Source organism: Mercenaria mercenaria, chromosome 3, assembly GCF_021730395.1.
Source record: "Mercenaria mercenaria strain notata chromosome 3, MADL_Memer_1, whole genome shotgun sequence".
In the NCBI taxonomy this organism is placed as follows: domain Eukaryota; kingdom Metazoa; phylum Mollusca; class Bivalvia; order Venerida; family Veneridae; genus Mercenaria; species Mercenaria mercenaria.
This window is the reverse complement of record NC_069363.1, coordinates 28,616,594-28,634,256: the sequence shown is the minus strand read 5'-3', so window position 1 is coordinate 28,634,256 and position 17,663 is coordinate 28,616,594. Positions and strand designations below refer to the sequence as shown.

Below are 17,663 nucleotides of genomic sequence, written 5' to 3'. Positions count from 1 at the left end.
GTACAACACTCAAAATGACAGTCTAAGGTTGTAACAAAAGGGGCTATCAACATACAAAGAGGGCAAATAGCCCTTATATGCTAGTTGTAATGCATAAGCAGGCTATCAACATATAAACAAAGACAGAACACAGCTCTGTTTGCTGTACAGACTGTTCATTTAATGAACTTATAACTGACAGTGAACTATATTAGAAGATGTACTTACAAGACTTCTGAAGCAATGTATGAGGAATATGATGAGGTATGACTGTTCCTTTAGTGACCTAACATCTGACAGTGTCATTTCCAGTATATGGTGGAAAAATGCTGCAAAATGCTCTGATTTCTTCTTGAAACACTGAAATAGTGTAAACAAGAAAAGTGTTAAAAGTTTACTGAATATCTATAGTAGAAATTCTATTGCTGTAAGTCAAAATTCCAAAATAAATACGAGAGGGTCACTGACCCTAAAGCGCTCACCTGAGTACAAGGCTTCAAGTGTGTTTGTATAAGTACAGAGTTAGGTTTCTTCTATGTTAGCCTATATTATATACATGTCACACACACTTTTGAACCTAGGGCAATACTTGCACAATTATTGTAGACATTACAAATCTGATATCACACGCCAAATATCAAGGCTCTAGCTATTATTGATTCAGAGAAGAAAAGTGACCACGCCTCCTGGCAGCCATGTTATTTGAAGAATCGGAATAATTCGAACAATCTTGGTAGAGGGTCACACAAGAACCATTTGTGTAAAATTATTTTAAAATCAGGCTTGCAGTTTCAAACAAGAAGATTTTTAAAGTTTCCACTATATACATATAGGGAAAAGTGACCACGCCCTCTGGCAGCCATGTTTTTTTTTGACGAATCAAAATAATTTTAACAATCTTGGTAGAGGGTCACACAAGGACCATTTGTATAAAATTATTCTAAAATCGGGCAAGCAGTTTATGAATCAAAATAATTTTAACAATTCTGTTAGAGGGTCACACAAGGACCATTTGTATTTTATTCTAAAATCGGGCAAGCAGTTTAACACAAAAAGATTGAGTCTTCCTTCATCATCAAAAGCAGTAAAAGTCACAATGTGACTCTAAACCCAACAAAAGAAAGAAAAAACAATTTCATCTTGAAATGAGATATACCAAAGGAGTATGTAAAAACATGTTTTGTGACAATGAGCAGAATATACTTACACTCCATGGTGGTACTCTCTCTCTAAACTTTTCATTGATAATTAAGATTATAGACAACACATGACTTTGGCTAGACTGAAAAATAAAATTTTACATTGTACAATAAATATACATTAAACTGTACAGAACAAACTTATGGAAATAAACATGAAAACCTTAAAAATACTACTTCATGTATAGTTTGAGCTAATTTTTCACATCTCTTGTCAAAGTGTGCACATGAAGGAAACACTCAATTAGGTATGTAAACTACTGGCATGCACTTTATCTTTCAAGCGCAGAATGATGCTGTGGTACAGTGGTAACACTTGATGATTGCATAACCAGAGGTCATGAGTTCAAGCCCAGATTCCTCCAATTGAAACTACTAACACTGGGAAAACAGTCCAGTGTATGGCACTTTACACTTGGCATGCAACAGAAAATGGGAAGTTTCAAGAATTTGAGTAGTTCTGGCTACCATAACTTAACTGACACTATTTTTATTTTCTGATGGTCATGTCCATTAAGTTATGGCGTAACACCATTAGGTTACCTAACCAGTGTCGAACCGCAACATCTTGCACGACTCTCATGAGGGACTGATGGCGTCATGCAAAGTTAATAGCACATGGTTATTTTTGAAAATCAATATCAACATTTTGTATATTTTTGAATTTTATTGAATTATAAATATAATCATTTTCAACAAAGTTCATGAAAAAGATACCTTAATAGGTTTTAATTCACAGAAAAGATCAATAAATAACGACTTTATAGGGCCTATTGTTTCCAAAATGAAGAGTACCCTGATAAGGTCACAACTACAGAGGCGGCCAAAATATTGCAGGCAATGATACCCACTTGAAACTTGTGTGTATGATTTGTGTTCAGAATTTGTTACATGATTTATTTTATGTCAGATCAAAAGAAAAATGGATAAGAAATATTTTAAAATAAAATGTGAGTCAATGGCATTTTCATTTGAGGAAACTATAGCATGACAGACTTCTGGCACAACTTCTGGTTAGGTTTCAATATGGGATTTGTTTCAGCTCAGAGATCCGTGACAGCATATAAACATCTCTAGAGCTGAAATTTTTGAGCTAGAATTGGAGCATTTTTGGTATCATGCACTATCCTCCAACTAAAATTACTGTCTCCTGAAGGAGTCGTCTATATAGGTTTCTGATGGCAACTATAAATAAGCTTACAAACAAACAAATTCATCTTTCCCAGAACATCAGAATGTTTTGAAGTGTCAAGGTGTTCAATCTTTTGACTGAATTGATATGATACATTTAATACATACCTTATCGGGATCAAAGTTTGGCCAAAGGTAATTCTCTAAATACTGACTGAAAACAAGACAATAAAGCAAGAGTTAATGTTAGTTAGTGAGATGTCTATGTACCAGTACAAACCAAGAAAAGCTACAAATGTCTACTGGGATGGGTGCCTCCTAAAAATATATCCACAAAAGGGATCTTTTTTCAAATGAACAAAATGTAATACTTCTTGGAATTTTGGCCACTTTCGACATTCCTATCTTCAATGTATATCTACAAACATGGGTAACTTTTTAAATCAATTATGCCTAACAAGTTAGAAACATGGTTCTTGTGACATAAAGACAGACTGAAAGAAAATCATTTTCTATGAAAAAAAATAACAAACTTCATTTAAATTTATTTAAAAAGTATAGTAAGTATTTATAAATGTATTACCTGAATTCTAGCATCATAACACGTTTTGTTGCAAAGTTGGTGGACACAAGCTCTTTGTTATATATCTCTTCAACTACCTGTTAAGATAAAATAAGTTACCGTTTAAACACTTTAAATGCAACTTTCATTTAAACAATTCTGACTATTTCCGCAATTTCGTCCTAACAATAATACTTAACTTTCTTAATAAAAATAATTGGTTAATGATTAACCATACAGTGAAGAAAAACATATTTCATTCACTGCGTTTCTGGATATTCAAAATTCAAATTTTCCTTACCTCTGGTTTAAATTGCACATTTCTCTTTAATGCAGCCGGGGACCAGAGTTCTGCAGCCAACTGAAAATATATATGTACAGTATAAAACTGTGATAACCTAACAATGATAACCTACTAGTGTGAATTCGAATTAAGAGAGAACTGCAAATATAAACTGGTAAATCACAGCAGTTAATCTGGGATGTTTGCTATTGACTAATACACATAAAAAAAAATTTAAGACTAAAACTCAATAATATTTTTGGGGGGGTCTTGAAGAAAGCAAGAGGGCAATCATGACCCTATATCCCTCACCCAACTTGAATGGGTACATGATTTCCTGGTAGAGGCCATCTACACAACGATATATGACAAATATTTGAGTTTTTAGATAAGAAGATTTTTATAGTTTTTCCTATCAATTCAATTCAATTCAATTCAATGTTTTATTAGTCTCATTCGCAATACATATACAATAAAATATACATATAAAACACAATTACATGTATGCGACCAATTATAATATGATCTATGCAAGTCTAGGTAAAGCAAGGCCAATTTTGACCCCTGGGGCAAGATTTGAACAAATCTGGTACAGGATTTTTCACAATGCTACAAGCAAAACATCTAGGCTCCAGGGCTCGAGGTTTTAGACAAGAAGACCTTTACAAACAAGTGATCCCAGAGGCATGATTTGAACAAACTTGGTAAAGGGCCACTACATAGAGCTACATCCCAAATATCTAAGCTTTCAGCCTTGAGGTTTAGACAAGAAGATTTTCTAAAGTTTTTACTATCTAAGTCTATGTAAAAGTAGTGAACCCTTGGGAAGGGGCAATTTTGATCACTGGGAAACGATTTTGAACAAATTTGGTGAAGGACCACTAGTAAATGCTACATACAACAAATATCTAAATACTTGTGGATTTTGACAAGAATTTTTAAGTTTTTCCTTTATAAGCCTATATAAAAGGAGTGTCCCTTGGGTGGAGCTAACTTTGATCCCAGGAGCATGATTTGAACAAAAGTGATGAAGTTTCACTGAAATCCAGCTAGATTTTTTTTTATGAAGTGCAGACAGACGGACGGAGGGATGGGCTGAACAGACAGTGGGTGAAGGCAAAAAAGCAGTGTCTCCCATGAAACACATATGGTAGATCACATAAATATATATTGCAATTTTTTTCTCATTTTTCTATCTCTCAGTTCTCATGTTACAAAATATTATTTCTGGAATTATAATATATAAATTATCTGATTATTTTCTGATACAAAAGTACTTTGTAAAAGCCATTAATTAATCAAAATATACCTGTGTTATTCTGTCTTCCTGTATTTGTTCAACTGTTAGTGTCCCAACCCCTTTAGGGCCTGGTGTTTTCTGTGCAGTTTTCTCACTCATTTCTTTGTTGGAAATTATATTCCAGATCACTTCTTTCTCTGTGAACTTGTACAAGAATGTTGATCACTGCCTACTGCATGTCAGGTGTTCTATTCATCTGTGAAATGAGTACATGTATACAGGTACATTTAAGCAAGTTCAGAAAATAACAAAATCTGATTCTTGGCCTCCTCCACAAACGGGATATACTAGAATAATGTGGCAATGTCTTTCATACATTCAAAAATATACACATAATATTTATTTGCAACACCTACTGAAGGTTGCTCCTAGCAACTAATCTCTTAATTACTGATGGGCATTAGGAACTGGTCCGCAGTGGTCAGAACTGATTTTAATTAATATATCACATACTAATTGTCTTTTTCCACAGTGATTCAAGTGACTTATGATTTAGGTAACTCTAATGAATGAATTTTATATAATTGCAAAAGCAGTGTAATGTGAAAGCTTAACATTTTACAACAAGAGCACCGAAATGCAGAGCAATATACGTCCGAAGGTATTGACTTTGACCCCTAAGTGTGACCTAGACCTTGAAGCAAGCCATCCAAAACATGCTCTGCATGTCGTCTCGGTGTGGTGAATATTTGTGCCAAGTTTCTTTAAAATCCTTCAATCAGTTCAAGAGTTACAGAGCGACCACAAAACAAAGTCATATGACCTTTGACCCCTAAGTGTGACCTTGACCTTGAAGCGAGCCATCCAAAAATGCGCTCTGCACGTGGTCTCGATGTAAGGAACATTGTGTCAAGTTCCTTCAAAATCCTTCAAGGTGTTCAAGAGTTAAAAGCGGACACAAAATTGCTAACGGACAGACAGACAGACACTGGCGTCATAACATAATTCGTCCCTTTGGACATATAGAAAGTAGAAATATTGAGAAATATAATGAGAATTACTTTAATGATCATAGATCAAGAACCTAATTATGAATGTAATAGGTTTTGTAAGACAGAAAGTTGTACTCAAGTATAGTGGCACTGTCATAAGTAAACCGTTCAAAAATGCTTTCAACAAAACATTTATATGAATTTGTGCTGTTATCATTTAGAACCAGTCTCTTACTATGTTCAAGCAAAAGACTTATATATTGCTTATAAGTACATCGCCTCGGTAGCCTAGTGGTAGAGCGTCTGCTTTGAGTGCGGGAGGTCGTGGGTTCAATCCCCGGCCGCGTCATACCAAAGCAAAACAAGAGCTGTCGGAGGACAGCAACGCTCGACTATTCAACAGCCTTGTCCACTGAATGAATACGAGTCGAAAAAGGGACATAATTTAGTAAAAAAGCAAAATAGGGTTATTGAACTGGCATAGTGCTTATCAACTCAGGACAGTGGACAAGTGTGTGAAGTTTCAATCCATTCCCATTAGTGGGTACTAAGATACCAGCTTACATAATAGGAATTTAACCAAAAACTCCTAAGTTGAAAAAAGGGGCATAATTTTGTAAAATGCGAAGTTGAGTTATTGACCCTTTGCACTGCATGTCATATCATGACAGTGAACAAGTGTGTGCAATTTCAATCCTTTCCTATTAGTGGATACTGAGATACCAGCTTACATACAAAAACTTAACCAAAAATTTCTATGTTGAAAAAGGGGCATAATTTTGAAAAAAAGCAAAATAAAGTTATGGGACCTATTTTTTGTGCATGTCAGATCATGACAGTGAACAAGTGTGTGAAGTTTCAATCCATTCCAATTAGTGAGTACTGAGATACCAGCTTACATACAAAACCTTAACCAAAAAATTCTAAGTCGAAAAAGGGGCATAATTTTGTAAAAAAGCAAAACAGAGTTATGGAACCTGAGCAATGTAAGTCAGTTTATCACAGTAAATAAGTTTGTGAAGTTTCAATCCATTCCCACAAGTGGTTACTGAGATACCAGCTTACATACAAAACCTTAACCAAAAATTTCTAAGTCGAAAACGGGGCATAATTTTGTAAAAAAGCATAATAGAGTTATGGAACCTGTGCAATGTAGGTCAGTTTATCACAGTGAATAAGTGTGTGAAGTTTCAATCCATTCCCACAAGTGGTTGCTGACATACAAAAACTTAACCAAATCGGGACGCGGACGAAGACGCGGACGCGGACGCCGACGCATGGGCGAGTCCAATAGCTCTACTATTCTATGAATAGTCAAGCTAAAAAATGGTACTAGTAGCTTCCTCGCTTGGTGCTCAGCATTAAGAGGATAGTGCTAGGACTGGTCAGCCCGGTGTCAGTATAATGTGACTGGGTGGGGTATCATGCCACGTGTCTATGGCGTGATATTCCAGTGAGGCAGCACTATAAAGTTGGGCATTGTGCTCACTGCTACAAGTAGACACCGTCGTTTATATGACTGAAAAATTGTTGAGAAAGACGTTAAACCCGAACACACACATGCACACACACACACAGACCTTGGTATTCTCGAAAAAATGCTTACTGTTTGGTTTTTCTGTCAAAAAGGAATCAATGATTACATCAACATTGCATGAAAATTATCATTCACTGCTTAAAATAATTTATTACAAAACAAAACCAGTTTTGCTGTTTTTTCGATCCCAAGTCTGTTTCAGAGTTTTGTCTGAATAATACCAAAAACACCCTTTCAATTGACGCGAGAAGATGTGAGCATATCTAGAAGTTTTTTGGCTACCCTTTGGAGTGGTCTAAGGCTGATCTAAAACTAACACACTGCAACGTTTCAGTCTGTGAGCTTTCAGTCTCTCAATTTTGGCACTAACCACAGTGCCACAGTCTTTACATTTTGCAATCTTTTTTTAATCATCCTCAGTAACATTAAAACAAGTTTACACATGCTCCTTCGGTTTGAACTGAATATAAATTAAAGGTGATGATTTAAATAAATTTGGTGCTGATTAAATTTGACACCACAACATAAATTAACCTGCCTGGCATTTAGAAATATTTTTATAATGCCAGGCTACAGAACAGAACGCGGACTGAGAAAATATGTTTAAAGGAGCTCTGATTTATTGAATGATTAATTTTCTTCGAGCCCGTCACAAATGTGAACATACTTTGCAGATACTGTGCTGCATGTACAGATCTATTTGTACAGACAATCTTTGGCTATATTTATCAGGTCTGGAATCTAAAGAACGAATTAGGGAATTGAATTTACCAACGCTTGCTCATCATAGAATTCGTGGTGATGCTATCCAGACTTTCAAAATTGTTAAAGGTATAGATGACTGCGCGCTTGAGAAATTTTTCTGTTATTCATCATCTACAAGAGGACATAACTTAAAACTTGAAAAGCTCCGTTGCAGAACAACTTTTTGTCAAAATTAGTTTTCATGCAGAGTGATCGACATGTGGAATCTGTTACCTCAAGAAGTAGTTGATGCCAAGGATGTCCATAGTTTCAAGATCAGGCTTGACCATCACTGGCAGGGAGACATGCTGTACCAGTTTTGAGATAAGCATAGATGTTGTCATGGGACAACTGTTTGTAATTAGGAAGTGGCTATTCCTACAGTCCCGTAAGAATAGCCTCACAGGCTATTCCTACGGCTCTCCCTTAAGAATAGTAAAATATCACGCAGGTGGCTATATCTACGGCTCTGAAGACAGTTTTGTATGTCCATCTTGAATTACATTGTACTGAATTAATTCAAATGGTATATTTTCGAACAAACTGTTTAGAACAGGAAGTTATTTCGAATATAGGAAAAGGCTAATTTATGTCTATGTGTAATATTGTTGTCATTGAATGATATATATGTATAGATATACAACAAATCAATAAATTTGTCACAAAATTATGACTATAAATATTATTTTTGATTAATCTGATATTATGCATTATTAATATTTGATAATATTTATTAGTAAAGTTGTTGGGTCAAATCATGAATCCACAGCAGCTGCATATTAATAATGGTCTGGACAGAATTAAGTATAGATATTAGGCAAGGTGTGAGCTTATTAACTGTACATAGCATGGACATATAAAACTCTTAAGAGCCGTATGAATTAAATCATAGAAATATTAATTGCACCTGATTACATTTTTTAAGTCTCCTATCAAGGGGTTCTGTTGTTATTAAATGTTCAAATAAACAAATACAAGATAAATGGTTTATCTAGTCTACTAATTGATTACAATTGCTATTTCTCATTTATTCATTACTGAATAATCTAGATACTTTAGTGAATACTAGGATCACCGAAAAACAATTATTGATGTTTAATGACCATTATGTGTTATTACAGAAATATTATTTTCATAATTTGTTGTTTGTACTGTAAATGCTTTTCATAATGTACCAATTTATTCTCTGTAATAATCAGTAATTGTTTATTTATTCAGTCAACATCTTTTACAACTGATGACAGCTTTATCACTTACTGGAGTGCTAAAAGGATTAAAAATATTGAACTAACAACTTATTTGTTGATACATGGACCGATTTCGCTGATTTTAATTATGAAAATAACTTTAATAAAGTCAAACCTTCAATACCTCTTTATATATTTATTTATTTTATTTTTTTTTATTTATTTACGTTTTTGTGGGGGTGAAAGATTTTTTTTTTTTTTTTTTTTTGGTGAAAGATATAATTGCATTTCATTTTTATGGGATTCAACCAAATATAAATAATTATAATCTAACTCAAAGAAGTTTAAGATGTCACCATCTTCATTATATTGATATTTAAAATCATAATCAGAAAAACGTGATCTTTTGATTGGATTATCACACCTTGATTAATTGTTTGTTGATATAGTCAGCACGTGTATATTTATCTGCAGTGCGCATTGCAATTAACAATCAATTAAGCGATTGTGGTGACATCGGATATTTAGAAACATGTGTCAACATTATCTTTATTTTGGGCGAAAATGTAAAGAAAACAATAGGAAATTAAACAACATATTGCTTATTTTCGCATTTTTTGCACAGTATTTGCTTTACAGAATACAGAATATGATTTTTGTTATTTACAAACTGCTCTTTTCTTTTCTATGAACGACATTCCTTCCAGTTGTAAAATATCAAACACGAAATCCCCGTTACTGCAAAATATAAGAATATGTGAGTACTGTTCTGTTAAAAACGGGGAAAAATTTATTATCATATTTCATATCTGTAAGGAAAATGTAGCAGCCGTATTACTTTTTTCTATATTAAATATTTTAGCAAATACACGTGATTTAAAGTATGATTTTAAAAGTATGATTTTAACAAACCGGAATCCACCTAAAAACCGGGATACACCGGAATACATTTTCCATAACCGGAATACACCTGTTTTTTTGTAAGTTAAAGGTATTTTTGAAGTTTTTTTTAAATAATTCAATCATATATATCATAAATGAATAAAATACGAATTTCGTATATATCATAAATGAATAAAATACGAAAGGAAAATAAAATAAGTTCACGCAAAATGACTTTATACGAGACTGAAATTCGGCGACAGCGCGGGAAATTTCCATTACCAAAATACACCCTTATTTTATTAATAAATGGTATTTTTTGTAAGGTTTATTGCAGAAATCATTCGTGTATAATATAAATAATAAGTTTAAGAAGGATAAATAAAATTTCTTAACGCTAAACGATTTTATAAGACATTGAAATTCGGCGACCACGCGGGAAATTGCCATAACCGAAATACACTATACACCCGTATTTCTTCAACAAATTGTATTTTTGAAGTGATTTATGACAGAATTCAAACATATATATCATAAATTATTATTTTTCAAAAGGAAATTAAAACACTTTTGCGCGTTACGTCTTGTACCTGATTAAAATCGGCGTGCGCACTGGAAATTTGTGCATTCGGAATTTCCATGTCCTAAAATTTTGTATGTACACAGGTGTTTCTTTAATAAATCGTATTTTTAGGGTTTATGATAGAATTCAATCATATCTCAAATAAATAATTAATTTACAAAAGGAAAATAAAATGCGCAAAGCATTTTTATACGAAGCTGAAAATTTGTTGAGCGCACGAGAAATTTGCACACTCGTGGATGAACCACAATCGCCATAATTTTGTTAGCTTTTAAATTAAATAAAAGCTTATCATATTCAACTGCACTTACCTTGTTAGACATTATTTGTCACATGTCACTTGTGTGTGCTTACAAATATACTGATTAATTGATGTAATCAATAGGTGTGATAATCCAATCAAAATCTATCAGGACTAATCAGAGGCACGTGTTTGTTACGCCGCATATATTCAAAGGACATTAATTGTGCTTTGGCAATAAATGCAGTAAAATAAATGCAGCAAACGTTTTTATATTCATATATAAACATGATATAATTCTTTTAAAAACTGATTTTTCATAATATATTTTCTTCTTAAATTATCAAATTAAACATGAAGAAATAATTCAATTAGTTCCAATAATAAACATACGGCCGGTCCTTTCCGGTCAGCGCGGTTTATTCACTGACATGTATTTTGTGTATGATTTATTTAAAAATAGAATATTTATATAGATCTATGTATTCATATTTTGTGAAATATGCAAAACGGAAGAAAAATAAAATGAAAACATACAATTATTTCTGAGGGGTCGAAATGTCTTTGGGGTCGAATTGTCCAAGAAAATTAAATTTTGGGGTTGAAATGTCTTGGGGTCGAAATGTCTTGGGGTCGAAACGTCCAAGATTCACTGGAACATACATTACAAATCATTGGAATCTTCACCCTACCAAAAATCATCCTTTACCCGAACAAAAAGGACAAACACTAGTGTAACATGCTGCGCTTTCTGATTACAATTTGGTGTTTGCTTTCACCTCCGACCTGTTAATCAGCTGTAGCAGATATCCAAATATGTTTGTCCGAATATGTCTAAGTTTACTCTACTGGTCAAAACATGAGAACAGCTACCTGTCAATGTTAAAAGAAGATCAAAGTAAACATAGCAAGTTTATAAACAGTATTAATAAAACTGCCAGTCAAACATAACGCTTTCAAGGTATATTTTGAAGTTTTCGAAAAACATGTTCGTTTCGTTTCGGGAATGCCAACTAATGGCCGTGTTGTCACTCCGGTCTATACCGTACGTTTTCTTCTCTAGGTCAGGCACTACTATTGATTTTTCTATGAGCTTCAAAATACTTTTGCTACATTTCCCGCTTGCAATTTCGATAAAGCATTTTTACTAGTTGCATTGTTAAGAGTTATAATATGTGGAACTGTGACGACTATGGCCTGTTTCGTTGGTCCCTAAAGGGGGTATCCCTTGTTCCTCTGTCTTCTTGCAAAGGCATTGAGCACATGCGTTGTTTATTTTTCATCTTTTTCTTTTTTTTTCTTATGGATTGCTTTTTATATAAATTTACAATAGCATTTTTGTGTTTTACATAACATGCCTTCTGTTGCCATTCCATGTGTTAGAGATTCACCTGGCGGGCGTAACTTTTATCTGCACTGTCCCGTGACTTTGGAACATGGTGAGGTTAAGATTAACGTTTGGTTCACTATAAAAAACAAAGACAAGTATCAAACAGGGAATGCCACGCACCAAAAACGCAGCCTCCCCAAAATGAAACCCACAGCATGCAAACGTGCACACCACAAACACACACGGACGCACGCGCGTGCGCACACACACACACACACAAAGCCTACACATGAGGACAAAACGAACAAACAAAGGAATACAGTGGGGCACTGCCTTGGAACGGTCAGTGGCAAAAACACCACTGGGGAGCTTAAACCGGTTTATGGTGTGCACCCAACCTCACTCTTACCCCCACCATGTTCCAAACACACGGGACGGTGTAAATAAATGTAATCCCCTCCAGGTGAATCTCTAACACACGTAATGGAAACAAAAAGGCATAGCATGTAAAACACAAAAATGCTCGTGTATAAATATATAAAAAGCAAACCTAAAGAACCAAAAACGTATGTACTCAATGCCTTTTCAGAAGACAGAGCAATAAGAGAAACACCCTTAAGGGCCCGACGAAACAGGCCAGAAGACAGATATCAAAACAGTTCAGTCCTGGTAGGATTTAAAAACTGCTTATCATAGAGTCCTCCCCCTCTTCCGTCAGACACAATCAAAGAGGGAAGCGTAGTGTCCAACTGTAAACGGGTTGAACATTAAACATGCGGTATGTCTCAAAACAGTTGGGTCGTAACCTCTTTTAATAAAACGTTTTATAATTTTACCAAATACATTTGGAAAATTACCATGACCCTAGATCTTACGAAATTTGTAAACCACATCCCCATAAAAAAACGTGTTTAGAAATACCTTCTCGCAGAAGTGTCTTTAAATTACTACTGAATTTTAAAACTAAATCAGAATTGCGATAGTAAAATTTAGCAAAATATTTAATATTTGTGCTACTGACCATTCCAAGGTGATGAAGAAGAGAAACCCGTGCTCTTATTTGTACTGTTGGCAATATTCTATTTTGTCAAGTTTAATATTTGAATTTTCGGTTTAAAATATTGTTCAGCTTAGCTTACACTTTAAGAAATATTTCTTTTTTTAGAATTTAATTGCAGTCAAAAGAATACATTTTAACTTTTTTGTAGGTACAGTTTTGCTAGTTATCTTTCGTTTTGGAATTAGTCAAATATAGCTAATAGACGCCATCTATAAAGAGTTTTGCCCATCTGCACTTTCCTTCATGCATTAAAAGTTAGTGTTAATTGATGACAAAGGCTAAACTTTCTAGCTTTTTTTTTTTCGGTTTCGCTACTAGACGATTTTGGATTCATGCTAATTAATTAAGCTGAATATGAATGGGCAGCCATCTTTCATTGTTTATTTTTCTTTCTTTTTTGTCTATATTTTTTTCATCTAATGTTATTCTGTATTTTCACTGATTTATGTCTATTAAGTTGTATGCAATGTATATATTTTCTCTGTTTGTACATATGTTCAAATCTTCAATATTGGAGGAAAATAAAGATCTGTCTACCAATGTGTTCCTTTATTTATTCGTCATTGTCCTTGTGTGTTTGCTTTATGTGTGTGTTGGTCGTGTGCACGTCCACGTAGCGCGTTGTGGTTTGGGATGGCTATGTTTTTGGAATGTGGCTTTCCATGTTGGATATTTATTTATCCTTATTTTTTTTCCATTATAAGAAATGACCCTGTCACATACCCTAAAATTGAGAGATGAAAATTAAAATGTGTTTCTTTTAACAACCTAAAATGTCAGAATGTCAGACACCAAAAAAGTACTAGTAATCTCTTACTGGCTTCACTGATCCAATTTTTTACAATTTCTCTTCAAGCACAACTACTCCCTCTGTTGAATGGCATAATGGCAAAACCTGACACCTACTATTCTAGTGAGAATTGAAAAGTCATGTATTCAAACAGACACTTGTAAAATATTCCAAATTTCACCGAAAACATTGTATTGCTTGATTTTGACACACATTTTATGATTGTAAACATTACCTTTTTATCAAATCAGCTTACGCCCCCATTTACTATTATGGGTTTCTCTACACTTTTTTCAACCAATCCAATGCCACATTTTAATAAAACATCGGACCTCTATTATGTACACTTGTATGTGAAATGTTTGGTTGTGTGTATTTAAAAAAAAACAAAAACTTACGGAAATCTGTTAGATGTTTCATTGAAGTTCGCTATGACCATTTACAAGTTTTTCCGGTTTTCTTTGTGGGGATCATCTGTTGTATCGGCAAGCTAATGTTCAGCGCTGAAGTCTCTGTAGTCTCAAACTGTGACTCTAGTTACCTCCCTTGACGGTCCGCCCAAAGACTGAAATGACGTGAAAGTGATAATTACGCTAGGAGATCGACTAAATTCACTGATACCAATATTAAGCAATAACTCCTGCTTCATCTTTTCTCTGAAAATTTCATACAGAGTCAGTCTTCTATGAAGTAGGTGGCAAGTTCTGGTTCAATATGTGTTTTAATTCCTTTTTTATTTTGGTATTAATTAAGCCAGTTACCACTCTGCAGCTGGAGTAGTGTCTTCTGATTCTTTAGTGCCTGGAAATTGATATATTATATCATATATTATACCAGAGTTGTATAGCACCCTTTTCATGATTAACATGTTCAAAGTCGTTTTACATAGCGCAAAGGCAGCCACTCAGGGCGCCAAATTTATCTTTACTAGTACATACACAGAGCGGTCTGGCCAGAGGGACAAAGCGAGAGAAAGCCCCCAGAAAAGAGAGAGAGAGAAGTCATTTTAGATACACGCATGTCCGACTAACTTAGTTTAGCTCTTTGCGAATAGACAGACTGGTTCTTTAACGTGCCTGGTGTATAACACGCGAAGCTGTCTTTCCTGAAAATAACCAGTACTAGACATCGTCGGTTTAAGTGAAGTCTGACTGTGAAATGGAATGCGGGCTATGTAGGGAGCTTTACAAAATACATTTATTCATTTATTTGTTTGTAACAGTTTTTAACAGTATTTCAGTTTTGTAACGGCGAGCATTTGACGTAACCGGTGTTCCTAGACTATGTACCAGTACACGACTTACCTGTTCTCAGCGAGTACTTTCCAAACTCTCCAAATGAATAAGAGGTGGAGTACGAATGTTTTTATGTTATGTTTTCTATCAAATCGTCACTGTTACTGTTCTAAACATTGCGTGTCTCAGAACATTCTATTTCATTGATTGTTTTTGCTTATATTGTAACATTTGAAATTAAAAAGAAAGCCCGACTTTGGTTTAGAAACAGTTATCTATATTTCATTTTCTTTTTGCAAACAAAAACATGGACCAGGTTGTAGGGTCTGATTAATCTGACTGAAATGGTCAGTAGTCAATTTAATTTTGATCATATGCTGCATTTATGACAACTTTCAGAAGACTGTAGTTGTATTTTCATAGAAAATGCAGAAATGATACGAATAAACTATTTTAATTAAGTAGTGCAATAAAACAGTGATAAGTTACACCTATAAATTGTGCATACCGAATATAGACTGATCGGAAATTAATAGCTAATGCTATCAAAACTTGTACGCCTGGTGGATATGACTGGTAGAACTCGTTCATATTCCATTTTCAGTGACTAATATTATGTGTTTAAAGTAGGCAAAACTAAACAAAATATCATTTATTTATATTTTTTCTCGACAATATCTAATACATTAACGTGCCTGTCAAAACTATAGGGGATTCATTAATTCTTGGGAGATGTTTTAATAAAAACAATATAAACGTGGCTGAATATTTGTTTTAGGAAATCTTTGATAAGAAAGTATTTTTCGGGAAAAAACGGGGAAGTTAATGTTAACTTACTTCATGGAAACATATTCTGAATACTATTAAAATTAATTTATTTGATAAAAATAAATTTTGAACTTGTGATTAAAAATCAAAGGATCATAAATCAGTTAAAACGTTATGAACGGAATTCAAAGGTAATAAATCCGCAATCAATACTTTCAGCGGGACGTGCCAACAGTATGCTCAACAAGGCTTTACACCAATCACTCCAAACTATCACTGAACTATTGACTAGAATTTTGAAACGAAATTTTGACAAAAAACCTCTTCATAATCTGTATCTATAAAAATGAAAAGACCAGTTAGTTAAAATAATTCAACCGTAAAATACATAACATATGTAAATTTGGCATGCAGCTACCCATTCCTGTGAAGTGTCAGTCAAATCACACATATTGTATTCTAGAAGTTGTTCGAACAAATGTTATTCAACAAGTCCCTTAAGAGGACCAGAAGTGCGCCCAAGCTATTAAATAAATCACTTTTATCTGATTAAGTCCTTTTGTTTAAGATAATCACTGTTCGAAATGATTTTGATGATTCTGCAAATTTTTGAATGACTAAGTAAAGAATTCCGATATACAGACCCTTAATACAATACAAAATGTATATATAACAAGGCAGTCTGAAAGACAGCTATATCCCCAGCCGCTAATATGGCTAGTGGCTCAAACCTTTGACCTTAAGTTGTAACCTTGACCTCAAGCCAACATGGCAGACTCATGGGTTCTGCACATCATGTTGATGAGGTGATAATCTGACCAAAGTTTCATGATTATACTTCAAGGGGTTTAGGAGATAGCGGGACATGAAATGGAAGACTCAAATCTTTGACCTTGAGTTGTGACCTTGACCTTGAGCCGATATGGCTGATTCATGGGTTCTGCACATCGTCTTGATGAGGTCATCATTTGACCCAAGTTTCATGATTAACCTTCAAGGGGTTTAGGAGATACAGAGCGGACACGAAATGGAAGGCTCAAATCTTTTACCTTGAGTTGTGACCTTGACCTTGAGCCAACATGGCTGACTCATGGGTTCTGCACATTGTCTTGATGAGGTGTCTTGATGAGGTGATCATTTGACCCAAGTTTCATGATTATCCTTCAAGGGGTTTAGGAGATACAGAGCGGACACGAAATGGAAGGCTCAAACATTTGACTTTGAGTTGTGACCTTGACCTTGAGCCGACATGGCTGACTCATGGGTTCTGCACACCGTCTTGATGAGGTGATCATTTGACCCAAAATTCATGAAAATCCTTCAAGGGGTTTAGGAGATACAGAGCAGATACAAAATGTTAGGGAAGGACAGAAGGACGGAAGACGGAAGGACGGACGGAGACCATTCCTATAACCCCAACCACTCGTGGCGGGGGATTAATTAAGCCTGAATGTTTCAAATTACCAATGAAATAGACAAAAATAAAGAAAAATTAAAAGTGTGGATATCTTTAAGTGGTTTATATATCGTCGTGTCATTATTACGATGCTCTAACTCCTTTTTTTATGAAAATTGAGTACGAAATACCGTTGGATTCGGGATTTCAAGTCCTATCTCCAGCTCTATTCCATTCATTGATCTGACATTTTTACTTGACATTATAGCATGGAATTCCTTCTTTGTTTCCTAAAATTGAAGTTGAACTTAGTATTACAATGTCTTATGTCCATTGTTACATGGACATAGACCAATGTAATTCTAAAAAATGTTAAATTATAGTGGAGATAGAGCAGTGTTATAATAAGAAATGTTACATTTCAGTGAAGATCGCGTCACAATCTTTTGCAATATTCTTGAAAATTACTGTAACATTATCCACTTAGTTTTCTCTCTTACATAGTCCTGTTGCATCATAATACT

At 34.4% G+C, this 17,663-nt stretch overlaps 1 protein-coding gene across 3 annotated transcripts in view; it reads right to left on the bottom strand.

Moving 5' to 3' along the window:
- The window catches only part of LOC123525856 (RNA helicase aquarius-like), a 65,569-nt gene extending 51,297 nt beyond the window's left edge, over positions 1-14,272 (bottom strand). Inside the window, exons 1-7 of one of the 3 annotated variants that reach the window (XM_053538094.1) lie at positions 14,139-14,272; positions 4,464-4,650; positions 3,173-3,232; positions 2,893-2,969; positions 2,478-2,523; positions 1,187-1,261; positions 208-339 (exon numbers count right to left, since the gene is read on the bottom strand). In XM_053538094.1, coding sequence (XP_053394069.1) covers positions 208-339; positions 1,187-1,261; positions 2,478-2,523; positions 2,893-2,969; positions 3,173-3,232; positions 4,464-4,553 — 480 coding nt within the window. In that variant the 5' untranslated portion in view covers positions 4,554-4,650; positions 14,139-14,272. Of the gene's footprint in view, positions 1-207; positions 340-1,186; positions 1,262-2,477; positions 2,524-2,892; positions 2,970-3,172; positions 3,233-4,463; positions 4,651-11,252; positions 11,581-14,138 lie in introns of those variants that run through there. The other 2 variants (XM_053538093.1, XM_053538092.1) reach the window with 2 other exon arrangements.
- Positions 14,273-17,663: the final 3,391 nt, after the last annotated feature.